Source organism: Chiloscyllium plagiosum, unplaced genomic scaffold (genome assembly GCF_037043375.1).
Source record: "Chiloscyllium plagiosum isolate Xiang-an unplaced genomic scaffold, Cpla_swu_hap1 HiC_scaffold_17, whole genome shotgun sequence".
Taxonomy (NCBI): domain Eukaryota; kingdom Metazoa; phylum Chordata; class Chondrichthyes; order Orectolobiformes; family Hemiscylliidae; genus Chiloscyllium; species Chiloscyllium plagiosum.
Window position 1 is genome coordinate 69,520,435 of NW_028270155.1, and position 27,898 is coordinate 69,548,332.

At 43.7% G+C, this 27,898-nt stretch overlaps 2 protein-coding genes across 4 annotated transcripts in view; one reads left to right on the forward strand and one right to left on the reverse strand.

Annotated features, from left to right (window-relative positions):
- LOC122558569 (endonuclease/exonuclease/phosphatase family domain-containing protein 1-like) overlaps positions 1–14,656 on the forward strand; it is a 64,421-nt gene extending 49,765 nt beyond the window's left edge. For both annotated transcript variants that reach the window (XM_043707314.2, XM_043707313.2), the window contains exons 6-8: positions 7,801–7,921; positions 9,702–9,896; positions 12,213–14,656. In XM_043707314.2, coding sequence (XP_043563249.2) covers positions 7,801–7,921; positions 9,702–9,896; positions 12,213–12,358 — 462 coding nt within the window. In that variant the 3' untranslated portion in view covers positions 12,359–14,656. The remainder of the gene's footprint in view (positions 1–7,800; positions 7,922–9,701; positions 9,897–12,212) is intronic.
- Positions 14,657–17,089: 2,433 nt separating this feature from the next.
- The window catches only part of LOC122558570 (microtubule-associated tyrosine carboxypeptidase 1-like), a 39,412-nt gene continuing 28,603 nt past the window's right edge, over positions 17,090–27,898 (reverse strand). For both annotated transcript variants that reach the window (XM_043707318.2, XM_043707317.2), the window contains exons 4-7: positions 25,146–25,278; positions 23,703–24,008; positions 18,478–18,575; positions 17,090–17,914 (exon numbers count right to left, since the gene is read on the reverse strand). In XM_043707318.2, coding sequence (XP_043563253.1) covers positions 17,750–17,914; positions 18,478–18,575; positions 23,703–24,008; positions 25,146–25,278 — 702 coding nt within the window. In that variant the 3' untranslated portion in view covers positions 17,090–17,749. The remainder of the gene's footprint in view (positions 17,915–18,477; positions 18,576–23,702; positions 24,009–25,145; positions 25,279–27,898) is intronic.

A 27,898-nucleotide genomic window follows, 5' to 3' on the forward strand; every position in this document is an offset into this window, starting at 1 on the left:
GTCAAGTTTCTCATAAATTTGGTCCATAAATTTTGATAGAATTTCCAAATCTTCCTCATGTCCAATTATTAAGCCTCTCGCTCTGAAGATAATTTATCTGATTTTGCTTCTCATAGTAAATGATTGTGCCAAGTTCATACTTAACTTTTTCCTCCACAGGTGCACTTCATGTTACCATTAATTTTAAGAAGGTAATTCACAAGAAATCAGTGGAAAATCACACACTGATATTTCACACTTGGTTTCAGTCATTTTTCTCGAAAAAAAACTCCAGTAACAACCTTCTGCCTGAAAGACATCTTTCTTCCTGATAGTGTTATAGAGATGTACAGCAAGGAAAAAGATCCTTCTGTGCAACTCATCCATGCCGACCAGATATCCCAACCCAATCTAGTCCCACCTGCCAGCACCCGGCCCATATCCCTCCAACCCTGCCTATTCATATACCCATTCAGGTGCCTTTTAAATGTTGCAATTGTACCAGCCTCCACCACTTCCTCTGGCAGCTCATTCCACACACGTACCACCCTCTGCGTGAAAAGGTTGCTCCTTAGGTCTCTTTTATATCTTTCCCTTCTCACCCGAAACCTATGCCCTCTAGTTCTGGACTCCCCCCACCCCAAGGTGGTCTATTTATTCTATCCATGCCCCTTGTGATTTTATAAACGTCCATAAGGTCACTCCTCAGCCTCCGACGCTCCAGGGAAAACAGCCCAGCCTATTCAACTTCTCCCTATAGCTCAAATCCTCCAACCCTGACAACATCCTTGTAGATCTTTTCTGAACCCTTTCAAGTTTGACAACACCTTTCCCATAGGAAAGAGACCAGAAATGCATGCAATATTCCAACAGTGGCCTAACCAATATCCTGTATAGCTGCAACATGACCTCCCAACTCCTGTACTCAATACTCTGACCAATAAAGGAAAGCATACCAAACGCCTACTTCACTATCCTATCTACCTGCAACTCCACTTTCAAGGTGCTATAAACCTGCACTTCAAGGTCTCTTTGTTCAGTAACACTCCCTCGGACCTTACCATTAAGTGTATAAGTCCTGCTAAGATTTGCTTTCCCAAAATGCAGCACTTCACATTTATCTAAATTAAACTCTATCTGCCACTTCTCAGCCCATTGGCCCATCTGAGCAAGATCCTGTTGTAATCTGAGATAACCTTCTTCGCTGTCCACTACGCCTCCAATTTTGGTGCCGTCTGCAAACTTACTAACTGTACCTCTTATGCTCCCATATCATTTATATAAATCATTTATATAAATGACGAAAAGTAATGCACCCAGCACCGATCCTTGTAGCACTCCACTGGTCACAGGCCTCCAGTCTGAAAAACAACCCTCCACCACCATCCTCTGTCTTCTACCTTTGAGCCATTTCTGTATTCAAATGACGAGTTCTCCCTGTATTCCACGAGATTTAACCTTACTCACCAGTCTCCCATGGGGAACCTTGCCGAATGCCTTACTGGAGTCCATATAGATCATATCTACCGCTCTGCCCTCATCAATCCTCTTTGTTACTTCTTCAAAAAACTCAATCAAGTTTGTGAGACATGATTTCCCACGCATAAAGCCATGTTGACCATCCCTAATCAGTGCTTGCCTTTCCAAATACATGTACATCCTGTCCCTCAGGATTCTCTCCAACAACCTGCCCACCAGGCTCACTGGTCTATAGTTCCCTGGCTTGTCCTTACCACCCTTCTGAAACAGTCACACCACGTTAGCCAACCTCCAGTCTTCCGGCTCCTCACCTGTAACTATCGATGATACAAATATCTCAGCAAGAGGCCCAGCAATCACTTGCCTAGCTTCCCACAGAGTTCTAGGATGCACCTGATCAGCTCCTGGGGATTTATCCACTTTCATGTGTTTCAAGACATTTGGCACTTCCTCCTCTGTAATATGGACTTTTTTCAAGATGTCATCATCTATTTCCCTACAGTCTATATCGTCCATGTCCTTTTCCACAGTAAACACTGATGCAAAATACTTGTTTAGAATCTGCCCCATCTTCTGCGGGTCCACACAATGGCTGCCTTGCTGATCTTTGAGGGGCCCTATTATCTCCCTAGTTACCCTTTTGTCCTTAATGTATTTGTAAAAGCCCTTTGGATTCTCCTAAACTTCATTTGCCAAAGCTATCTCATATCCCCTTTTTGCCCTCCTGATTTCTCTCTTAAGTATACTTCTACTGCCTTTATACTCTTCTAAGGATTTTCTTGATCTATCCTGCCGCGTGGGTGGCACAGTGGTTATCACTGCTGCCTCACAGCGCCATAGACCCGGGTTCAACTCCCGCCTCAGGCGACTGACTGTGTGAAGTTTGCACGTTCTCCCCGTGTCTGCGTGGGTTTCCTCCCACAGTCCAAAGATGTGCAGGTCAGGTGAGTTGGCCATGCTAAATTGCCCGAAGTATTAGGTAAAGGGTAAATGTATGGGTGGGTTGTGCTTCGGCGGGTCGGTGTGGACTTGTTGGGCCGAAGGGCCTGTTTCCACACTGTAATCTAATCTAATGTAATCTAATCTACCGTACATATGCTTCCTTCTTTTTCTTAACCAAACCCTCAATTTCTTTAGTCATCCAGCATTCCCTTCACCTACCAGCCTTTCCTTTCACCCTAACAGGAATATACTTTCTCTGGACTCTCATTATCTCAGTTCTGAAGGCTTCCCATTTTCCAGCTATCCCTTTACCTGGGAACATCTGCACCCAATCAGCTTTTGAAAGTTCTTGCCTAGCACTGTCAAAATTGGCCTTCCTCCAATTCAGAACTTCAACTTTTAGATCTGGTCTATCCTTTTCTATCACTATTGTAAATCTAATAGAATTATGGTTGCTGGCCCCAAAGTGCTCCCCCACTGACACCTCAGTCACCTGCCCAGCCTTATTTCCCAAGAGTAGGTCAAGTTTTGATCTTCTGTAGTAGGTACATCCACATACTGAATCAGAAAATTTTCTTGTATACACTTAACAAATTCCTTTCCATCTAAACCCCGACCCCTATGGCAGTCCCAGTCTATGTTTGGAAAGTTAAAATCCCCTACCATAACCACCCTATTATTCTCACAGATAACTCAGATCTCCTTACAAATTTGTTTCTCAATTTCCCTCTGACTATAAGGGGGTCTATATTACCATCCCAATAGGGTGACCATCCTTTTCCTATTTCTCAGTTCCACCTAAATAACTTCCCTGGATGTATTTCCATGAATATCTTCCCTCAGTACAGCTGTAATGCTATCCCTTATCAAAAACGCCACTCCCCCTCCTCTCTTGCCTCCCTTTCTGTCCTTCCTATAACATTTGTATCCTGGAACATTAAGCTGCCAGTGTCGATCCCTGAGCCACATTTCTGTAATTGCTATGATATCCCAGTCCCATGCTTCTAACCATGCCCTGAGTTTACCTGCCTTTCCTGTTAGGCCTCTTGCTTTGAAATAAATGCAGTTTAATTTATCAGTCCCACCTTGTTCTTTGCTTTGTCCCTGCCTGCCCTGACTGTTTGACTCACTTATTTTTCAACTGTACCAGTCTCAAATTGATCTCATTCCTCACTATCTCCCTGGGTCCCACCCCTCCCCCCACCTTACCAGTTTAAATTCTTTTGAGCAGCTCTAGCAAATCTCCCTGCCAGTATATTAGTCCCCTTCCAATTCAGGTGCAATCCGTCCTTCTTATACAGGTCACATCCACCCCAAAACAGCTTCCAATGATCCAAAAATGTGAATCCTTCTCCCAGACACCAGTTCCTCAGCCATGCATTCATCTGCTTTGTCCTCCTATTCCTGCCCTCGCTAGCTCGTAGCACCGGGAGTCATCCAGATATTACTACTCTCGAGGACCTCCTTTTTAAGTTCCTGCCTAACTCTCTGTAATCTCCCTTCAGAATCTTGACCTTTTCCCTTCCTATGTCGTTGGTTCCATGACCTCGTATCATGACCTCGTGCTGATCTCTCTCCCCCTTGAGAATATTCTGCACCCTCTCTAAGACATCCTTGAACCTGGCACCAGGGAAGCAAGGCACCATTCTGATTTTTCGCTGCTGGCCACAGAAACGTCTGACTGTACCTCGGACTAGAGAGTCCCCTAACACAATCAATCGCTTGGAACCTGATGTACCTCTCATTACATTAGAGCCAGTCTCAGTACCAGAAACTTGGCTATTCGCGCTACATTCCCCTGAGAATCCATCACCCTGTACATTTTCCAAAACAGCATGCTTGTTTGAAATGGGGATAGCCACAGAAGACCCCTGCACTACCTGCCTACCCCTCTTACCTTACCTGGAGTTAGCCCCATCTATGTGACTGTATCTGAGACTTTCCCCCCCTTCCTATAACTGCCGTCCATCACATCCCCTTGCTCTTGTAAATTCCTCATTGCCTCTAACTGCCTCTCCAACCGATTCATTCAATCTGATAGGATTCACAACCAACAGCATTTATTGCAGATCTAGTCCTCAATAACATGTAAACTCTCCCTAAGCTCCCACATCTGACAAGTAGAGCATATCACTCAACTAAGGGTCAACTGCAGACCCAGAAAATAGCACTGTCTTATTTCTCTACAAAACACCTCTCCAGGTTAAATTAATACTTATGGCTTATATTTAAAGTTTAATCAAGACACATTGCTCAATAAAACATATAATCAAGAAAGAACCTGCTCTACTCAATACTGCAGACTTATTTGAAGGCCACGCTTAAAATCTACTTATCTACTTCTGTGCCATGACCGCGCCCAAACAGGTTCACCCAAGATCAGTTGTGAAGTTCACTGTTTTTAATTTTCCCAGACGCACTCCGATGTCCAGTGATACATGAATTCAACAGCAAAGGCAGTAACTGCTAACTGTCAGTTAGCAATGTGGGTTTCTTTCTCTCTTTTTCTCTCTCTCTATCTCTCTCTCTCTCTTGCACTGACGTCGCCATGTGCTTCCTTTGTCTGATCTTCTCCCTTTTAGAAGTGCTGAAGTTTTGACTTTTTATTCTCCAAAGTTCCAAAACAATGCAACAGCATATAAAACATTCATTGCTGCTCCTGGAATTCGAGGAAATCACCTCCAACACCTAAAATACCTCAAAAAAGGAGTAGCTGTTACAGCCAGAAATTTATCCCATCCTCCATCTTGGATAACTCAGAATCCTCTGCTCCACATTAAGCAATCTTCCCCTTCTGTCATAGAATCCCAACAGTGCAGAGAGGCTATTTGGGGTATTGAACCTGCACTGATCCTCCCACCCCTGTCCCCATCCGTGTAACCCCACAATTCCCATGGTTTATCTACCTAGCCCATGCATCCCTGGTCACTATGGGCACTTTATTGGGTCATAGAGTCATGGAACTGTACAGAATGAAAACAGACTCTTCGGTCTAATATGTCCAAGCCGGCCAGATATCCTAAATTAATCTAGTCCCTTTTGCCAGCATTAGCCCATATCCCTCTAAACCCTTCCTATTTATGTACCCATGAAGTTGCCTTTTAAAACTTGTTATTGTACTAGCCTCCACCACTTCCTCTGGCAGCTCATTCCATACACGTATCAATCTCTGGATGAAAAGGTTGTCCACATCCCTTTTAAATCTTTCCACTCTCACCTTAAACCTGTGCTCTGTTGTTTTGGACTTCCCTACCCTGGGGAAAATACCTTGGCTAGTTACCCCATCCATGCCCCTCATGATTTTATAACCTTTATAAGGTCACCCCTCAGTCTCTGATGCTTCAGGAAAAATAGCCCCAGTCTATTCAACCTTGCGTAGCTAATCCACCTAACCTGTGTAACTTTGGACTGTGGGAGGATACACATGGAGAATGTGCAAACTCCACACAGACAGTTGCCCGAAGTTCAAATTGAACTCAGGTCCCTGAACCACTGAGTTACTGTGCTATGCTGTGGTATCACAGTTAACAGATCTCAAGCCAGTAGGTGAGATTGAAATCAAGATACGTGTGGTTGCTTTTTGAGGGGAGAGTTTATTGACTTCCTCAGTCTTACCCCTCTCTTTCCATACTCTGTGTCACATCTGCTCCCTATGTCTATGTGCTTTCGACAACGAATAGACATTGCCTGTTTCTCTTTACCTTGAATAAAGACCTTGAAAGTGTGATAAACCAGATATTAACAGGCTGGCTGGTGATAAACTCATCTGAGCATTCAGGGAATATAATTAGCATAAACTTTGTTATCTTTAATATACACAGTTACTGCCTTGCAATCATACCCTGCCATCTATCTCCAGAAAAGTGTTCAATGTCATGTAGTGTCCATTCAATCAAATTGCAAGAAAGTGCATTTATCTCACTTCCAGCTGATCAAAGTGTACACTTGACCAAGATGAGGGGCAAACCGTGGTGGCCAGAAATGCATTGTGTTCTGCCAAATTCCCATCGTAACTTCGAGAGAAACTCTGTCAGAAAATTGGCTACACTGTTACTCTGTTTGCTCCTGACCATAACATGGTGGCTCAGTGGTTAGCACTATTAGCTCACAGCGCCAGGGAGCCAGGATCGATTCTAGCCTCGGGCGACTGTCTGTGTGAAGTTTTGCGCGTTCTCCCTGTGTCTGTGTGGGTTTCCTTCAGGTGCTCCAGTTTCCTCCCACAGTCCAAAGATGTGCAGTTTAGGTGGATCAGCCATGCTAAATTGCCCATAGTGTGCAGAATAGGTGGATTCGCCATGGGAAGTGCAGGGTTGCAGGGATAGGGTACTATACAGGGATGGGACTGGGTGGGATGTCCTTTGGATGGGCCATGTGGAGTTGATGGGCCAAATAGCCTGCTTTCACACTGTAGGGTTTGTATGATTTCCCACCTCCATTCGGGTTATTGGCCCTCCCATATATGAGACACACACACACACACACACACACACACACAAAAGGTTGGAGAGGCTGTTTTCCCTGGAGGGTCAGAGGCTGAGGGGTGACCTTATACAGGTTTATCAAATCATGAGGGGAATGGATAGGGTGAATAGCCAAGGTCTTTTCACCAGGATAGGGAAATCCAAAACTAGAGGGCATAGATTTAAGGTGCGAGGAGAAAGATTTAAAAGGGACCTGAGGGGCTACTTTTTCATGCAGAGGGTGGTGCATGTATGGAATAGGCTGCCAGAGGAAGTGTTGGAGGCTGGTGCAACTACAATATTTAAAGGGCATCTGGATGGCTATATGAATAGGAAGGGTTTAGAGGGATATGGATCACATGCTGGCAAATGGGATGAGATTAATTTAGGACATCTGGTCAGCATGGATGAGTTGGACCGAAGGGTCTGTTTTTGTGCTGTACATCTCTATGACTCTGGTATGCCAAGAAAGATGAAACAACTACCCACATGAGGCTCATGGGTGAGCATTGTGCCTCATAAGTGATCTGGATCTCAAAAGCGGGTGAGAATTTCTTCCTGGATCGGAACTTCTCTTGTAGGGCCAATCTGGCTTTGGAAAGGGTAGGTGAGTTCCTGGCCACATAATCGCTGCTCTACCGTGGGCAAGCTAGTGAGTGAATTTTTGTGGGCTTGGGGCAGGTCGTCTCCAAATAATCCTGCCAAAGTGGGCACTTGTGCCAACCTGTCAGCCCCCCTCCCCCATGATACGAAGGTGCCCTGCCACTGACCCTTATCTGCACAGTCTTCAATAGGCCAACCTGTCGGGACAATTGTGTGGGATTGATGGGTCCTTGCTGCTATCTTTAGGGTAAAGTTGCATCACGGGTTTGCCAAAGTTATGGATCTGAAAGTTTGACCAGCTTTTTTGCTGACTTTGTCCCACGTCTGACTCGCGCAGGTAGGAATGTTCCCGCTCAATATCATCAATGTTCATCTTCAGTCCAAATCAGACCCTGGAGTCGGGGCAGGCACGCCACAAAACACCCTGCCAGTGGACATGCTCCGAGCGCATCTTGCAGGTATTTCCATTATTTTCATTTGACTTAATTTGATTTATTATTGTCACAAGAAAAGGTTTGCTTCAAGTGCAGTACAGGCAGATCTGACCGTACCAAGTGCATGAGGGCAATAAGAACAGAGTAAGGAGTACAATGTTACTGCTGCAAAGAAAGCACACAAAGAGTGAGATAGAGTTTAAAATTTGAGAGGTCCATTCATGAGTCTAATTGCAGCGGTGAAGAAGCTGTTCTTGGATCTGTTGGTAGGTATGTTTAAGCTTGTATATCTGCTGTCGGTCAGAAGAGGTTGGCAGAGAGTATAACTGGGGTGCGAGGAGCCTTTGATTGCTTTCTCAAGGCAGTGGGAAGTATAGATGGAGTCAGTGGATGGGAGTTTGGCTTGGGGTTGCAAGAAAAGGCATGTTGAGATGATTTTAAAGAAAGAAACGTAGAAATGGGAGGAGTAGGCTGTTGAACCTGTTTTACATTTGGTATGGGAAAGCACAGCATCCGAGGAGCACGAGAATCGACATTTCAAGCATAAGCTCTTCATCAGGAATGAGGGGGTGGCTCAAGGGGGCTGAGAGATAAATGGGAGGAGGGTGGGGCTGGGTGGAAGGTAGTTGAGAATGCGATAGGTAGATGAAATTGGGAGGGAAGGTGATAGGTCAGAGAGGAGAGTGGAATAGATAGGTGGGAAGGAAGAAGGACAGGTAGGTCAGGTCAAGAGGGCGGTGCCGAGTTGGAAGGTTGGATTTGGAATAAGGTGGGGGGGGTGGGAGGGGAAATGAGGAAACTGGTGAAATTCACATTGACCCCATGTGGTTGGAGGGTTCCAAGTTGGAAGATGAGGCATTCGTCAGGTGGTAAGGTTTGGCGGTGGAGGAGGCTCAGGACCTGCATGTCCTTGGTGGAGTGGAAGGATGAGTTAGAGTGTTCAGCCATAGGACAGTGGGGTTATTTCGTGTGTGTCCTGGAGATGTCTGTTGGGGAATGGCTATCAATAGTCTGTCAATACTCTTAGGAGGTATAGATCATAGAATCTCTACAGCAGGCCATTCAACCCATCGAGTCCACACCGACCCTCTGAAGAGCGGTGCACCCAGACCCACTAATCCTGCATTTCTCCTGGCTAATCCACCTGGCATTCATATCCTTGTATGGCAATTTAGCATGGCCACTCCACCTGACTGGCACATCTTTGGACTGTGGGAAGAAACTGGAGCACCCAGAGGAAACCCACGCAGATATGGGGAGAATGTGCAAACTCCACACAAACAGTCACCCGAGGGGGGAATTGAACCCAGGTCCCTGGCGATGTGAGGCAATAGTGCTAAACGCTGAGGCACCATGCACCCAGTTGTGGATGCATTGGCTGCTTAGGGGAATTCAATGCATTTGCTGAATCTGGGAAACTAACCTTGATTTCCCTGCTCCAGGGGCGATCAGATGGCATACCTTTTTTATAAAGTTCACAAGTTAAGACAATTGATAACCAGTGAGGAGGAAATATCGGCAGAATTTCATTATTAACCAGTAAGTTCTGGAATAGGGGAAGCAGATCCACCAGCAACTCGTAAAAAGGAACCTTGAGAAATAATTGAAAGGGGAATGTGTTCAGACTGGGGTAGTGAGTGATGGCAACTATTGGACAGCTCTTTCAATGAGCATAGACAAATGGGCTGAATGGCCTCATTTGGCACTTCAGGAAGCTACCAGAGGTTTAAACAGAGGAAAAAAGAAATTAAGTTCTGACTGATTTAAGTTGCTGAGCTGAAGGAAATTCTTTTGCTCTTTCCAGAACAGAAGCAGCTCATCATTTTGGGGCATTTTGGTTTGCAACCCGATGCCATTGAGTTCAATATACTGAGAGAGAACCACTTCCAACACTGCGTTCCCTGTGACGTAAACACCAACATCAGCAGCAAGGACAAGGATAGTGACTTCACCCAGGGCAACATCTGGTGGAACCAAGAAGTTGCAAATGCTTACACAGGTAAGACAAATATTGCTACCCCACCCCTTCCTGTTAAGAAGCAAATCATTATCATTCACCAGATAGTCTCTTCTGAAAGCAATTGAATCACGTTCAACAGCAAATGAAGAACATGCATTGAGTCACTTCATTCTGCGAATAAATAATTTTGAGAGTAACTTGGTTCCAAAACTCCCAGTCATTTCCCTTGTCTCATCCCTGCTTGACATGCAAAAATAATTTGATGGACTGGCTGCTCCCTAGCATAATGTGACAGCTATCCCCTCTCTGAATGAGAAGGAGCAGGTTTTGAACCCTGCTTCGGATAGTCTAGGCAAGGGGAGACCAGAGGCCAGATGTTGAACCCAGGCTTGGGAATTGGAATGGGTGCTAGTAATGGCTCTCAATCATACACAATGGTGCTTTAGGAATGTGCACTGTAATGTTCAGTTCTCCAAACAAAAGACTGGAATTGAGCTTGTATTCTGACTGTAAAGATGCGAGCTGCTGCTGTGAACATGGAAGAGTATTGAGCGATCAGACGTAATTTTTGTTTTTACTTTTTAAAACAGCCACACCGTCATTGACTGTGGCACAAAGAGACAGTGGGAAGGTAATGTCCTAGTGGTATTATCAGTGGACTGTTAATGCAGAGACTCAGATAATGTTCTGAGGACCCAGGTTTGAATCCTGCCAAGTCAGATGGTGGAATTTCAATTCTGTTTTTTAAAATAATCTAGAATTGAGAATCTAATAATGACCATGAATCCATTGTCGATTGTCAGAAAAACCCATCTGGTTCACTAATGTCCTTTAGGGAAGGAAACTGCCGTCTTTACCTGGTCTGGCCTACATGTGACTCCAGGTGCATACCCCAATGCGGTTGACTCTTAACAATTAGGAATGGGTAAATAAATGCTGGCCTAGCCAGTGATGCCCTCATCCTATGATTAAGTTTGTTTTAAATGTGTTGGCAGCAATTATGGGTCCCTACTGGAGGGGAGGAGATCTCTTGTGCCTTCTCCCTCACTTTCTGCCCTGAGCACCTATGTGCAGGCTCACCAACACACTGTGCTTTCGCTGCCAACTGGAAATGCAAGGCAGTTCAGAAACAGGGCCTTTAACAGACCCCTGAAATTACAGTCCTAAACAGGCTGCCTCCTACTTCTTGTCTTGGAGACCAAGTGGCACACCCAATTGCTTTTGGCCCCTTTATAAAGCCAGCCCCAGCTCAGAGAGCATGCATTCAGTCGGAGGTTGACGTCTTACAGATGTGGATTCCCTTTGTCATCCTGTTGTCCATGCCAACACCATTCCATCAGAACTCCCCCTTCAGCCTGAGCACTGAAACCCCTGGCATTTTTAAAAATTTAATTCATGAGATGTGGGCATCACTAGCTGGCCTGGCATCTATTGCCCATTGCCTAATTGTCAACCATGTTGCCATGGGTCTGGAGTCACGTGTAAGCCAGATCGAGTGAAGACAACAGATTGCCTTCCCTGAAGGACATTAGTGAATTGGACGAAACTTTTATGACAATGGTTATATGGTCGCCATTAGGCTAGCTTTTTAATTCCTGTACTGATATAGACCCTTCGGTTCAAGCAGCCCATGATGACCATATCCCAAACTAAACTAGTTCCACATGCCTGCCGTTGACCCATATCCCTCCAAACATCACTTCTTCATGTACTGTACTTATCGAAATGATACTTGAACCTTGTAGTTGTCCCCACATTCACCACTTCACTGGAAGTTCGTTCCACACATGAACCGTTGTGTAAAAGATTTCGCCTTTTGTCTTCTTGAAGTCTTTCCCCTCTCACCTAATGCCCCTGAATCTTTGTTTTCAAATTGAATTCCAATTTCACCATTTGCCATTGTGGAATTCAGACCCATGTCCTCATAGTACTAGCCTGGAGTTCTGATTACTAACCTAGTGACATTAGTCCTATTGATGGTCATATATGGTAGTCATGCTATCAGCTGTTATAAAGATGGTTACAGGCTTGGAAAGAACATTCACATAACATATTGTCAGACTGTTAATCAATCTGCAAATCCTTCTGCTATTTCACATTATTCCCAAGCAAAGAGTACAACAACAGCTGTTACTCCATTTGGGTCCAGAAAGTTCAGCCGATGATTTTAATATCCTATGTGCTTCAGTGCACGAAGGCCGAGACCGTTGTTAAGCCAAGCTCTCTTCACGAGAGCTTGTTAAATGGAAAAAAACAGCTCTTGTTGCGAACTTGTCCGTGAAAGTCTGAGATTGTTCTTGAATGTTGTCTCAGCCTAGCAGAAACCCGTGTCTCATTTCTTTCTGTCTTTCCCAGGGAGATGGGGTGTGATTCGACAGGGCCTCAACAGCCCCTGGATTCCAGACGGTTGGAAATGGGGAGGAGCCGTTTCCCAGCATTGCCCAGTTTGGATGGAGATCTTCACTGGTGAGAAACAAACTGTGAAAATCAATTTACACTGAAACAGCTGTCAAGAGTGATGGAGAGAATGGGTTAGCAGGACGACTTCAAACAGTTAGTTGTTTGGTTTCCAATCCAACAAGATAATTCAGCCATGATGCAGGCTGTTTCACTGACCAGATAGAATTCAGATACCAGCAGACAATCTTGGTTTCCTGTAAATCTCTATCACTACGCAGACTACAGGGTGCCCACAGGAGACTCTTGACATGGAAAATATTGATTTTGACGACTGTATGGTCGTCTGGTTAAAATCTTTTTAGACGGTGTCTGAAACTTCTCAGAAGACCCTCAAGTTGGATCAGAGTTGGATTTTAATTATTGCCTTTGGACTTCTGGGTAGCAGAGTGATCCAACACTGTCTTAGAAAGCCTTCGATACCAATCGATTGAAAACGGAGAGGAATCTCAATACTGGCTCTTCTTATCTTGGAGATCATCATAACAACTGACCTTAATGGACGTCAGTAGATTTTCAGATTCTGGCCTGCATTCCACAGGATGCACCTTCCAGGTTAGTTTAATTCTATTGTCCATTCCTTTTTTGGGGGAAAATGCCAACAATTGCTCATCAAAACTGGAGCCAGCATTATAGCTCAGAGTATATCCAGTGATATGGCCACTCTCCGTGTTTCCCGCAAGTGATGTTGAACACCATCCTCCAGGAGTCATTTCTATGCCTGTTTTTCTGCAGCCTGACTTGCTGTACATTTCTCCATTTTCTGGTTTTTTTTTATATAGATTTCTAGCATTTACTTTTTGTGTTTGACACAATCTTCAGGTTTCTCTTCCTCTCTCTCCTCAATATAAAGCCCATCTTTAATTATTTGTATAAATGGAAGGGTTTTTTCCCCTAGACATTGGCAGCTCTCTCATTCCAGCATCAAATGGTCATTCTCTATCTGTGAGCCTGACTATGAAGAATGAATGGGATTTTGGAGCCATAAAGGTGTCAGTATACCTTCACAGTTTGTTTCTCAGCAGAGACTGCTAGAAAATGAAGAAAATCAGGAAACTTAATCTAGTAACACAACTTTTTCACAAATCTTTTAAAACTATGCAATGAGTATTCCACTTTCCCACAGACAATAGGACTAAACTCTTACTCTGTTAAACCACAAACTGACTTAATGTAACTTGTTTGCACCTGATGCACTTTTGTTCAGTCATTCAAAGCTATGCACTTTATGTTTACAATTATGTTTGTTGTTTGACAGTTTGCTTCACTTTTAGTGACTGTTGTCATTTCTTTTGCCTGTGTTAGAATTAATATTACCACAAGGTTTAATGGCAGGGGGCTTCCTAAATTATTGTGTTCTGATCATTCTTTATTTCCACTTTTATTTAGATGATTGTTTGTTATTCTTGTGTGTAATCAACTGAATCACTGAGCTCTTCCTTACTGATCTTCCTCTTCCCCCATTTCATGGGATCCCTACTGTGTGGAAGCAGGCCACTCATCCAACTGAGTCCACACCAACCCTCCGAAGACCCACCTCATTACCCTGTAGCCCTCCATATCCTGTGGCTAATTCACCTAGTTTGCACATCCCTGGACACCATGGATAATTTAGCATGGCCAATCCACCCAAACTTGCACATCTTCAAGCTGTGGAAGGAAGCCCACACAGCCACGGGGAGAATGTGCAGTCTCCACACAGACAGTCGCCTGAGGCTGGAATTGAACCCAAGTCCCTGGCACTATGAGGCAGCGGTATTAACCGCTGAGCCACCATGCCGCCCAAATTCTTCGACGGTCTTAGGAACAAGTTAAGTTGCACAAGTTGGGTAGAAGAGCACTGCTGAAAAATCACAGCAGTAACCAGGACTTTTACTCCTTGAAAATGGGAATTTAAAATTTTTTTAAATGCGTATTTTATTTTCTGTTCTGTCTTTTGCACTCATCTGGTGTCGATGTGAAACACAACCAGGAGTAACATAGAACATGAGTAAACCAAGCCCCGTCTCCCCCTCACACAGGTCTTAACTGTTACTGCTGAGTAATACCCGCTTAGTTCTGCAGTGTAGTATTTCTCACAGCTATCTTTGCAGCCCTCCTGAGAACGGACTAACAGTTTACAGACAATGCAGTACCATTTACTCATGCTTGGTAACGGAGTGGGTACTAACTGATTTTAATGGAAGGAAACCTTCAGCCTATTTACCTGGGCAGCATTCGGATCCACGTCATGGATGTGAAAGAGCAGTCCGCTATTTCACTGAAGTCGAGTGCCAGAAATTTCATACAATTTGTGCAATGTACAATTTGAAAATGTATAATAAATATCTTGTTATATTATAAAGTTATGTCACTGGGACTCTCGATCATTTCAAGTTTATTGTACACAACACGATACAGAACTCCAGACATGATGTATAAAAGATTCAGTCATTTGCACTGGTTTTCAATGTTGTAGGGAAAAGTTAACTTCAAAACTTGGAGAATATTCCTCCATTCTGACATTAAGTTTTGCTCTCCCATTGTATTCAGTATCTGTGCTGCCAGGAAATGAAGGAAGCATGACCTCTGAACCCAGGGTAACGAACTCCGGTTGAATGTACTGCTGGGTGTTCCATCACAAAGGTGATTTCCCAACTCCAGCCACCCTGCCTAGTTAAACAGCCTTACCCTAATTTTCCATTACCTCTATAATCACCTAGTACATGAAATTGATCAAAAGGAAATGAAAAGAAAATAACAATTCTTTTAATGACAGTGAGTTTCTCCTGGAGTATCCTCCATCTTTAATTCCTGGACGCTGTCAGACTTTAACCTCCCTATTAATGAGGTTTCCAAACGAGTCATAGAATATTGGCATGTTATCCAACATCCATTATAAGCAAGGGCAGTATTTGGACCAGAGAGAGAATGTACACTCTGGCACAACCAGCTGATTGGGTGCTGGTCAGTCTGGACAGGCTCAATCCTCTGATCTGGATCTGGTCTGTGTCAGGGAGCTCAGGGCTCATGTTTAGGAAAGAGCCCCAGTACATAACATCTGTAAAGGGGAGTTTGCGTCATTTCTTTACAGATGTTTTCGGCATCAGGGACTTGCCACGTTTCTAGTTCTGACCTCAACCCTCATATATCCAGAGATGTATAATCAAAGGTAGGCCACAAAAAATACATTTTTTTAAAAAAGAAACAGCTGTTTTTACCCCTAGATGCTTCTCCACTTTCTGATATGGTAGTCATCATTACAAGGCTACTAAAAATATTTTGGGGTTTCACTGTCTTCAACCAACCTTCAGAAGTCCAACTGTGATCCTAGCCTGACCCTGCCCCAGTTTTAGACTTTCCAAATAAATCACAAAACAATATGGCACAGAGACCATTCAACCCATTGTGCCCAATCTGGTGAGCTACTCAATAAATCTCACTCCCTTGCTCTTTCTCCATAGTTCCAGACACATTCCCTGAAAGAATTCATACAATTAGCATTTGAATGGTATTATTAAATCTACTCCCATCCTCAGTGATATCTAGATCGCAACAACTTTGACGGTCATCTTGCCTTCGGTCCTTTTGCAAAATGTTCTCTGATTCTCTCCTTACTTAGTCCCAACAAAACCCCTTCATTATTTTGAACACCTCTTATCAGACCTCCACTTAACCATCTTTGCTCAATGGAGACAACCCCACCAGCTTCACTAACTGAGTCAGATGAGGTACCATTCTTGTAAAGCCATTCTTCTTCATTTCTAAGTGATTAGTATCCTTCCGAAAGTGTGGTGCAGGGAATTGAAACTAGTATTCTGAGACCTAACCAGTATTTGATCAGGCACACACATATAAATCTGTGGGGTGAATTTGCATTTGCAGATTCGTATTTGCAGATACATTCTATTTTGTTTAAAAGCGCACAATCTGCAGACAGTCAATCAATATGGCATTTCATAAACTTCTACTTTGGAAATAAAACCAGTCTAACTCCAGGTTAAGACACAGACAGACTCCAAAAAGGACCTCTATGCCTAAAATACATTGACCAGAAGTGTCACCTCCTTTATATTGATAACACCTTAAGTAATCTCGGGGCAGTGACTTGAAAAGAATTTTGGGATCTGCATATTAATCAATCAAAACCTTCACTGATTAAAGATTTAAGAGCCATCTTAGCTGTGTTCAATTTATTTGCATGATTGTATAACCCTTTGATCTTTTCCTTATAAATTCTGTGTCTAAGGTCTTCCTCTCTCACTAACACCTGATAAAGGAGTCGTGCTCTGAAAGCTGGTGTTGTCAAATCTGTTGGACTATAACCTGGTGTCATGTGATTTTGACCTTGATCAGGGTCAGTATAACGTCCTTGCTTTTGCACTCTATTAATAAAGCCAAGGATCCCACAAGCTTTTTAACTGTCTTCCCAACTGTTACACATTGAACATTTGAATTAGGAGTGGGGACTGTCTGGCCTCTCTGGCCTGCTCCTCCATTCAATAAGATCATGACTGATCTGATTTGGCCTCAATTCTTCTTTCCTGCTCCCTCCTGATACTGTTTGACTCCCTTATTAACCAGCTTATCCTGTGACCTTCAGAAATTCATGTGCAGATATCCCTAAGTCTCTGTGACATCTAAAATGGCAATACTTGGATAATAATGCCTTTTGCCACTTTTTCCAGCTGAAGCTGTTACTTCACACTTCTCTGGGTTAAATTGCATCTTCCAATTGTTTGCCTGTTTCATCGCGGTATCTCTGTCCTGCTAATATTCACCACATCATTTGTGACATTTCCAGCATTTTTTTTCTGTCTTTATTTTTTAAATTTCATTTGAGCCTAAAGTTTTCATTAAGACACAGGTGCAGATACTGGCTCAAAGATACAACGGCTCTGACAGAAGGCTGGCTTGTTCCAGAGGGGCTGGAATGAATTTGATAGGACAAGTGACTTCTTTCTGTTTGTAATGACTCTGTAATTTAACCAACATCATGACTTTACTCAGCCTGAGCAAAGCCCTATCACAACCACAGATAGAATGCACATGGACAATATTGGAAGAAAAATCTGTATTTTTTTCACCCCCCGCGCCCCCCAGCCCCAAACCAACCTTTCTAGCTTAAAATATCTTTTTTTAAAAAAGCAGCACCTTTGCAAACAATAAATACAAGTTTAAATAGGAAATGCATGGCACACAAAGGTCAGAGGGTGAAGCTGCAGCTCCAGGCTTTAGCTTCCAATAGAAACAGTTCCACAATTTTTCATACAAACGTCCACCGATGCTCAAATGCATCGCCAAAAAAATTTAAGGCCACTGTGCCTTTGGGTTCATTGTGTGTGTGTGTGTGTGTGTGCACTACAATAAAGCAGCGCGTTGAAAAGCAGACTGGATGGAAAGCCCGTTGAGAGGCTCCATCCTCCATCCCCATACACTTCCGTCACCAGTGCCATCTACTTGGGAATAAGCCGCAGCAACTCTTCGTCTGTCAGTCCATTGACCGCGGTGATGTGGTGTAGCTGATCCAGGTAGCGGGCCTGATCCCTCATGAAGTGCGGGATGCGCGTGTTTTGGAGGATCGCGCATTTCTTCAGATGCTCCACGTCTTCGAAGGAGACCTGGTTAACATTATTGAGCACTATTATTAAACAGAGAGACTGACAAGTGGATAGTAAGATCACTGGCACTGATATCATGTGTCAATGTAATGTAATGCCCCCAGTGCTGCCCAGAGGAGTCATCAGAAAATAATCTGGCGCCACACACTGGTAGAGGAGAGAAGCAGAGAGGTTTCAGTAGGGAATTCAAGGGCTGTTTATCCCAGCCTTAGATATTTAACAATGGAGATTCCGCAACCCTACTTTTGTAGAAAATTTGAAAGATTCACAACCCTTTCAGTTAAAAATAAATCATCGTCTCAGATCTCAGATGATAGACCTCTTATCCTGAAACTGTGTTCTAGATTCCCCAGACAATGGAAACAACCTGTTAGTACGTACCCCGTCAAATGCCTGCAGCATCGAGGTACCTTTCAATTAAATCACCTCTCAGTCTTCCGGACTGCAGGGAATTAAAGACCCAATTTATTTGGCCTCTTACTATCGGCCAACCATTCATCCCATGAACGAAACTATGCTCTACGACTTCTCTCCTCAGAAAAGAAAGGTTAAGTGACAATTACCTTGCCCAGTGCTGCCAGCATCTTGAAATCAATGGTCTTTCTGTATCGAAGCAGGAGCAACACACCATCCAAGTACACCTGGTCTTTACTGAAACATCCTGCAAGGAAACAGCAGTCAGGCACAGCCAAGAGCACATGGAGAACAGTAATCACTGACTTTGTTCCCTCCCAGCCCCCAAATCACCTGAAGGAATTATTGACATGACTCCCTATTCAATGTGAAGGCTAATTTTGGGAGACGGCTAAGTTAGTTAGCGTTAATGCATTCAATTAACAATTAGGTAAGATTTATTTGGGCTGCAGTATATGAGTCACACAGCATGGAAACCTTTGGTCCAACTATGTTCCCAAACTAAACTAGTCTCACTTGCCTACTCCTGGCCTATAATTCATCCAAACCTTTCCTATTCGTGAATTTATCCAAATGTCATTTAAACATTGTCAGTGTACTTGCATCCACCAATCTCTCTGGCAGTTCATTCCACACATGAACCACTCTCCGCTAAAAAAAGTTGCCCCTCATGCCTTTCTCCATTCACTTTAAAAATATGCCCCCCTCGTCTTGAATTTCCCCACCTCAGGGGAAAAGACCCTTGTTATTCACCTTATCTTATCCATGCCATGTCATGAGTGCAGCAAAGCTAGGCAAGAGCAGATGACTTTGCACCGATGATTTTAAACTCTCTTCGTCACTGGGTTCCCCTTTGAACAGACAGCAGCGTGATACTAATGCCACGTTTCTTTATTAGTTATCCAGAGGCCGAGACCTAATGCTCAAATCTTGCCTTTACTGTTATATCTCAGCTAGTTGCAACAGCCCTCAGTAAAAGTGAGGTGTATTAACCGAATTTAAGGCATTTTATTTGATGCTATATTAGAAACTAATTCTTAGACTTGACACAAGAACCATGACAATGTTTGGAGTTTAAATTCAATTAATAAATTTGATTTCATGAAACTTCACATTAATCATTGCTTGTTGAAAAAATCCATGTTCACTAATGTCCAAATTTACCCTCTTTACTTGGTATGGTCTAAATCACTCCAGATCCACAGTAATGTGGTTGACTCTTAACTACTGTGGACTAGAAAGCATTAATTTGAGGGCAGTTAAGATGTCCAACATCTATAAGGCACAAGTCAGGAGTGTGATGGAATACTCTTCACTTGCCTAGATAGGTGCAGCCCCAACACCAGTCAAGAAGCTTGACACCATCCAGGACAAAGCAGCCTGCTTGATTGGCACAACATCCACAAGTATCCACTGCCCCCATCACCAATGCTCAGTAGCAGCAGTGTGTGCTACCTACAAGAGGCACTGCAGAAATTCACCAAAGATCCTCAGACAGCACCTTCCAAATGCACAACCACTTCCATCTAGAAGGACAAGGGCAGGAGATACATGGGAACACCACCCCCCAAAAGTTTCCCTTCCAGCTACTCACCATCCTGACTTGGATATGTATCGACATTCCTTTACTTTTGCTGGGTCAAAATCCTAGACTTCCCTCCCTAATTGCATTGTGGGTCAACCTACAGCATGTGTACTGCAGTGGCTCACCACTACCTTCTCATAGGCAACTAGGGACAGGCAATAAATGCTGGCCCAACCACCGACACCCATGTCCCACACAAACAAATAAAGAAAAAAACATTAGGGACAGGCAAGGAATATTGGCCTTGCCAGTGTCTCACATGTCCCATGAAATTCTTTTGAAACTAGACTGGTTCTCATTGACGGAGATTGATTGGCTGACTGCTCTCAGCAGACAGGATCTCCATCAGCATCCTTAGTCATGGGGGAATCTCCAATGGTGGCCACTTAGGTGCCTGAAAAGCGCTTGATTCTGTCAAATCCACTGGTGGGAGTATAGCTGGGGAACCGCTGCCTGGGCAAAGTGTCACTGAGTCACGGTGTTTTTTGAGGGGAGTCTGAGATCCAAAGGACTTAACAGAATCTAGTATTTTTCAGGCATTTAAGTGGCCATTTAAGTGGTCTATGTTCAGGGCCTTGTTTTCCACTGGACAGCTGTAGCTATAATGTTGTTCAAATCTTCAAGGGATTTAGTAGGGAGTTTCCAGAGTATACTTGTTCCTATTAGATCTTGGGAATTTTCCTTCCTTTTTTGCAAGTCCCTGAAGATTTATGGTGCAGTGTGAGGTGAGGGGTGGGTGGAACTAAATGTTTAATCACATGCATTTCATTGTGGGGTAAGCTCAAGGGCCCAGCTGGTCTTTTCCTTTCCTTTAACTTTATACATTGCTGTAAGTCATGGACCTGAGACATCTAAAGCTTTAAAAGTCTACAGTACAAAGAAAAACCCTTCAGTCCATCGAGTGTGCAGCTTAGAGTCACAGAGTCACACAGATCCTTCGGGCTAACCAGTCCATGCCAACCATAATCTAAGCTAAAGTAGTTCTACCTGCCTGTGTTTGGCCCATATCCCTTCAAACACTTCTTATTCATGTACTTATCCAATTGTCTTTTGAATGTTGTAACAGTATCCACCAATTCCTCAGAAAGTTCACTCTGCACACAAACCACTCTCTGTGTAAAAAAGTTGCCCCTCATGTCTTTTTTATATCTTTGTCCTCTCACCTTAAAAATATGCCCCCAGTCTTGAAATCTCCCACTGTAGGGAAAAGACACCTACCATTCACTTCATTTTATAAACCTCGATAAGGTCACCCTCAACCTCCTATACTCCAATGAAAAAAATGTCCCAGCCTATCCTTTTAATTCAAACCCTCCAGTCCTGGCAATGTCCTGTTAAATCTTTTCGAAACGCTCTCCAGCTTAATATCCTTCCTAAAGTGCATGTTTAAGTAATGTGTTAAAGGAGTGGCAAATGAAGCAGGTAAAAAATCACTCTTAATTCAGCAGCTGTTTAAGATGTGCCCACAGTCACAATATCTCTGGATGTTGAGCTGAGAAACAAATTGAAAACTGAAAGAAAGATCAATTGCATAAGTGACGTGATAAGAAGACATGATTTTGGAGAGTTCCAAAGAACTGGGATAGAGGATGAAAAATCATACATTCGTGAAGTAAAAAAGTGTTGAGAGCACATCAATCCCCAGAACAGGAGGCGTGAAGGATAACAGACAGCAAGGGCAACGTCAAGAATTTTCAAATCAATACTTCGGAGATCAAGGAAGTCGGCATAGCCTGGGGTGGTGCTGGAGAACGGGAACATACTTTGGATCACAGACATTTAGATAAGGAACAATGGGAGGTTACTCTGAATGGTAAGGAAATGGATTAGCTTTTTTTTTGCGGAAAGGTAAGATGGAAGGAACAATATTCCCAAAGTAAAAGAATATCAAGTTTACCATCTGGGCTAGAAAGGTCAGCTCAGGGGCAACCAAATCGTGAGAGGCTTGGGCAAATGGAGATTGAATTGTTTCCGACTTACTTGGGCCTTGATCTTGAAAGTGCACTAAAATAGATTTACTGTAGTACTGTATTCGGATTAATGGTGGGGACAACCAATAGAAGTGGCGATCATCAGTTTGCATGAGGAATACAGTCCACATTGTATATAAGGGATGACCATGAGGGGGACACTGCTGATTCAGTAGGGAGTGCTGCTGTGAGGGTGGGGCAGTGAAACAGTGAATGGGCTGCAGTAGAGGGAGCTTCACTCTGCACACTCGTTCTGCTAGAGCTCATCCGGGCACATCCTAAACATGGAAACAATCATCTGTGGTACTATCCAACCTTCACTTTACAAAGTGTGTAAATATTCATTACTTTCAAATTTTCATCCACTATCGCTGTCATAGAGTCATACAGCATGGAAACAGACCCTTCGGTCCAACCAGCCCACACCAACCATGCTCTCAAACTAAATTAGTCCCACTTGTCTGCATTTGGCCCATATCCCTTCAAACCTTTCCTATTCATGTACTTATCCAAATGTCTTTTAAATATTGTAACTGTACCTGCATTCACCACTTTCTTTGGCAGTTCATTCCACACACGAACCACTCTCTGTGGAAAAAAGCTAACCATCACCTGTTTAAATTTTTCTCCTCTCACCCTAAACCTAGTTTTGAACTCCCCCATCCTATTGTAAAGACCCTTGTCATTCACCTTATCTATGCCTCTCATGATTCTATAAACCTCTATAAGGTCAACTTCTCAACCTCCTACGCTCCAGTGAAACAAGTCTCAGCCTTACCAGTTTATTTTTATATCCCAAACCCTCCATTCCCCAGCAACATCTGGTAAATCTTTTCTGAATTCTCTCCAGTTTAATATTACACTTCTTTGGCAGGGCGGCCAGAACTGCACACAGTATTCCTGAAGACGCATCACCAACGTCCTGTACAACGTCAACATAACGTCCCAACTCCTATGCTCAAAAGGTCTCAGCAAATGAAGGCAAGCATGCTGAATGCCTTCTTAACCATACTGTCTATGTGTGACACAAACTTCAAAGAATTGTGTCATTTACCACCAATCCCTAACTGCCCTTGAGAAAGTGGTTATGAGCCACCCAAGCCACTTGCTTGGCCATTTCAGTGGGGAAGTAAAAGAAAATCAACCATATTGCTGAGGATCTGGAGTGGATCAGGGTGGATCAGGACAACCAATTTCCTTTTCTCATCATATTGAGCTTTCTTCCAGCAGTGATTACCTGGGCCCCATTACCAATTTTTTATCCCACATTTTATTTTAATTAACAGGAAGTAAACTTCCTAGCGATTGTAGAAAGATTTTACCTCCAGTTTCTGGATCAGGTTCGACTACAGCCTCGGGTGACTGTCTGTATGGGTTTTGCACATTCTCCCTTTGTCTGGGTGGGTTTCCTCCAGGTGCTCTGGTTTCCTCCCATAATCCAAAGATGTGCAGGTTTGGTGGATTGGCCATGCTAAATTGCCCCATGGTGTTCAGGGATGTATAGGTTAGATACATTAGTCAGGGGAAAATGTAGAGTTGGGGAATGGGTAGAATAGGGTAGGGGAATGGGTCTGGGTGGGTTACTCTTCGAAGGGTCAGTGTGGACTTGTTGGGCCAAATGGCCTGTTTCCCCACTGTAGAGATTCTATGATCTTTTTAAATGGCAAAGCAGGCTTGAGGGGCCAAATGGTCTTCTTCTGCTCCTAACTCATGTGTTCTTCTCAGTTTAGAATGCTGGATTATTAGGCCAGTATAAATAAAACAACAACGCATCACTCCAGCTTCGGCTTAAAAGATGTTAGTTGAAAATACGTCTGACCTGGTTGAGAAGTGTCCATTTGACCTCTCTTGGCTCTCACGCAATACTCCCATCGAGTGTTTGGATCCTCTACAAACTTGGCAATGTCTTCAAAGAGCTGACAGAAGGGCATGCGGCTAGCCTGGAAGACGGTATAGTAGAGCAGGGCAGCCCGCCACAGGAAAGGGTACTTGCGGTAGAGGACACTGTTCAGGCTGGCGAGGCCTTCCTCAGTCGGGTTGGCTGGCTTCAAACCATACAGCTTCCTGCCCGCTGCACTGTGCCAGGGCTGGTGGCTGTTGTTAACACCTCGAATGTAGTGTGTCCCTGATGCCAGACAATACTTTTTAAAAGCAGCAAGGGCAAAAAGAAAGTATCACCACATCACAGAGCGAGTTTCTGTCCCAGAATCAGTCACAGGATGCTATTTCAGTCAATAATTAGCAGGACATTGTACAGATCAGGGTGGTACCGGTTGTTTGAGAGCAGCCAGTTCCATCATGGGCAGGAATCAAGAGCAGACCTTGGACTGAGGGTAACTAAAAGGGAGGGGGAACCTCTCAGCTCACTATACAGCGACAGCAGGAAAAGCATTAGTGTTCACCTAGTGATGGTAGGGTTGGGCACGATTTACATCATAGTGTTTTACATGAAAAATATTTTGTCCCACACTTGATTATGAAGACAGGAGTTCTCTAAATGCTCTCCCTTAGGGCTTGCATAGTGATCAGACAGAGTGACTGATTTTGTAAACTGAAGTGAATATCAGTCAATGAATTGCAACCAGTAAACTGCAGTGAATTTCAGTCAGTGAACTACAATAAATTTCAGTGAATTACAGTAAATTTCAACCAGTGAACTACAATGAACTTCAGTCAGTGAACGACATAGTGAATTTCAGTCAATGAACTGCAGTGAATTTCAGCCAGTGAATTACAGTAAGTTTCAGTCAGTAAACTACAATAAATTTCAATCAGTGAACTACAGTGAATTTCAGTCAGTGGAATGACAATGAATTTCAACTGGCCAATGAGGGAATGCTCTACAGAATGGCTCAGTGCACTGGCTGAGCATGCAACAGAGCCAAACAGGGCAGGATGCACAAACGTGATCTGCAAGAGAGCCACTGCAATTGCCTGAACACCCTTAGACTCTGGCGAAGAATTGGTAGAACACATCTGGTGCTCCTGCTCCTTGCTTGGTTACATACAGTGACTCTGGCGCAGGTGCCTGTACAGAAGTTTCACCCGGGCCAGCCCAGACTCGGCTGTGATACTGCTCTCAGTGGAACAAACACCCAGTCTCACACGGAGAGTTCAAAAAGCAAAGGACAGATAGGAGCTGATAGGGCCCGGTATATCGTTAGGATTCTTCAAGAGAAAGGGCAGAAAGATAAACTGTGTGGGGGAGACAGTAAAATTCAAAATTCGCTTTCAATCCTACTGAGTCACTTGTAAAACTGACCTATCTCATGGCGTAACATTCCCTCCAGCCAGTACTGACGAGCCCCTGCAAGGTTAATCGTCAGTGTGGGCCGGCAGTTCTCCACCATCATCACCGCCTGAGACAGAAGGTCCTCACTGAGCCGCACCACAACCTGCAGAGAGAGAGAGAGTTCCAGTCAGGCAACTGTTTCATACAGAGGAGCTCATCAACATGCTCAGAAAGAGTGTCCCTTTTAACCATGCCTGCATGCTTTTCACTACATCCCTCAATCCCTTCTTCTGGGACCTGCCTTTGCCATCTGCTTCAATGAAAGAAAGAACTGCATTCCCCGTCACCACCTCAGGCAGGATGCACTAAGGTCACAGCCGGTGAAGTATTTGTGACTTCTTGTCACCCACAGGAATGTAGGAAGCTCTCACAAACAACAAGGAGACAGCTAACCCAATCATCTGCGTTAGATATTGGGTAACAGCAAACAAAAGTGCGACTTACATAATAAAGTAATAAAATTTCCTATATACAGAGGCATTACAAAACAAACACTAAGCTGCATAAAGCTGTTATATGGCTTGTTCAAACAGGTAGGTTTTAAAAGGCATTGTAAAGGAGGAAGGTATGGTAGGGTTGTGGAAAAAATTCATACGGGAATTACAACCCAGCCTTGTTTGAGTGCACTCACAGCCAGAGTGATTCCAGCAATGATTCCTTTTCCTGCCTTTGTAGTATTACATCTTAAATCCTTCAAGAATTTATCTTCGGTTCCCTCTTCATCCTTACCTACATGCTTTGCCTCAAAGGCGTCCTCCATAGATATGAGATCAGCGTCCATGCTCCCCTTTTCATAGTATTTGTTGGAGGATTGTTCATCCAACATCTGGTCCTTGCTGAAGAAACAGTTTCTCCACAGATCTCCATTGCTAAAACAGTGACCATTAATTCTGGTACGTCCAGCTCCCTCGCCAGTAATTCCATCCCTATCATTGGCCATTATCTCAGGCTGAATGAGACGCAATCTCCAACCGCTACTTGACACTGAGATGACTTTCAGGCCCCACGTCCTCTCCATTGCAAAGACCATCCACTGTTAATTCTATAATGATGCTCAGATCTGCTCTTGCAGATTTCAAAGGGACTAAGGGGTAACTTTTTCACACAGAGGGTGGTGCATGGACGGAATGAGCTGCCAGAGAAAATGGTAGAAGCTGGTACGATTACAACATTTAAAAGGCATCTGGGTGGATACATGAATAGGAAGGGTTTAAAGGGATCTGGGCCAAATGCTGGCAAGTGGGATTAGAATAGTTTAGATATCTGGTCAGCAGGGATGAGTTGGACCGAAGGGCCTGTTTCCATGCTGTACAACTCTATAACTCTATCTGCTGCTTTTTCCATGTCTTTCCATCGTCTGCAGCCATGACTATTCCAACTCTTTACAGGTCCCATATTACATTCTCTATAAATTTCAGTTCATCCAAAAGACTCATTCTGAGAAGTGCTCAGTTTCTGCTTATTCATCACCTCTTGTGATGAATAAGCTTGTTAAATTTCGACCAAGATCGCAAGAGAGCTCAATCCTTTGTAAATAGTACGATTGGATCTTTCACAAAGGGAAAAATATGAGGGAATATTTATTCAAATATGTGAGTAAATTAATCATATTTATTCAGAACAATTCTACCATCAACCTCCTTTTTCTGGTGCCCAGGAAGCGGTTAATTCTTTATAGCTGAGAACAGGCAGAGAGTGAGCACTCAGTACTCAGTTCCGCAAGAAAGATCTGCTTCAGATCGATTAAGATTTGGAAACAATTAATGGATCAGCACAGACTGGCCAAGGAGAACTGGCAGGGATAGGGCACAGAAATGCAGCCAAATGCTGAGGTACACTTTTCTATCGAGGCAGGCAGGGGTCTTCTAAAGGCACATGGATGGGGGCAGCGACATTCAAATGCAATTGAAGAAAAGGAGTGAAACTTCAGGATCGTCAGCGTCCCAAGATTCTGGAACTATTCCATCGCCAATAATTGATTCTGAAACAATGATTTTACTGGCTTGTCAGGTCAGCTGACTACTAACTTAAAACAGGAGAGTTTAATCACTCATGTCAATTATTGTACAGAATTACTGATCATCAGTAACATCTATTCTTAGAGCAACTCTCCAGGGATAAATTTAAAATATCTAATTCCGTAAGCTTTGCGATCCGCTGGCTATGTCCTTCTGGAAGGTTGGTTTGACCTTTGCTTAGAATGTGATCTTTGATTCTGAATTCTCAACTGGACAATACAAATGTCACAAAAATGGAGGAAGATCAGATGAAGGCTTTTGCTGTCACTGCCTTGACCCTTAAATTGCTTCTTCTGTATCCATTCTGCCTCTCATTTCCTGATCTCACCCATAACAATCTCTATGGTCGCCTCATTATAGGAAGGATGTTGATGCTTTAGAGAGGGTGTAGGGGAGATTTACCAGGATGCTGCCTGGAATGGAAGTGTAGGATTATGAAGAGAGGTTGAGTGAGTTAGGACTTTTCACACTGGAGGGAAGAAGAAAGAGAGGTGACTTGATAGAAATATACAAGACAACGAAAGACATAGAGTGGATAGCCAGACACTTTTCCCCAGAGCAGAAATGGCTATCATGAGGGGTCATAATTTTAAGGTTTATTGGAGGAAGATATAGGGGAGATGTCAAAGGTTGGTTCTTTACGCAGAGAGTGTGGGTGCGTGGAATGCACTGCCAGCTGTGGTGGTAGATTCAGAGACATTAGGG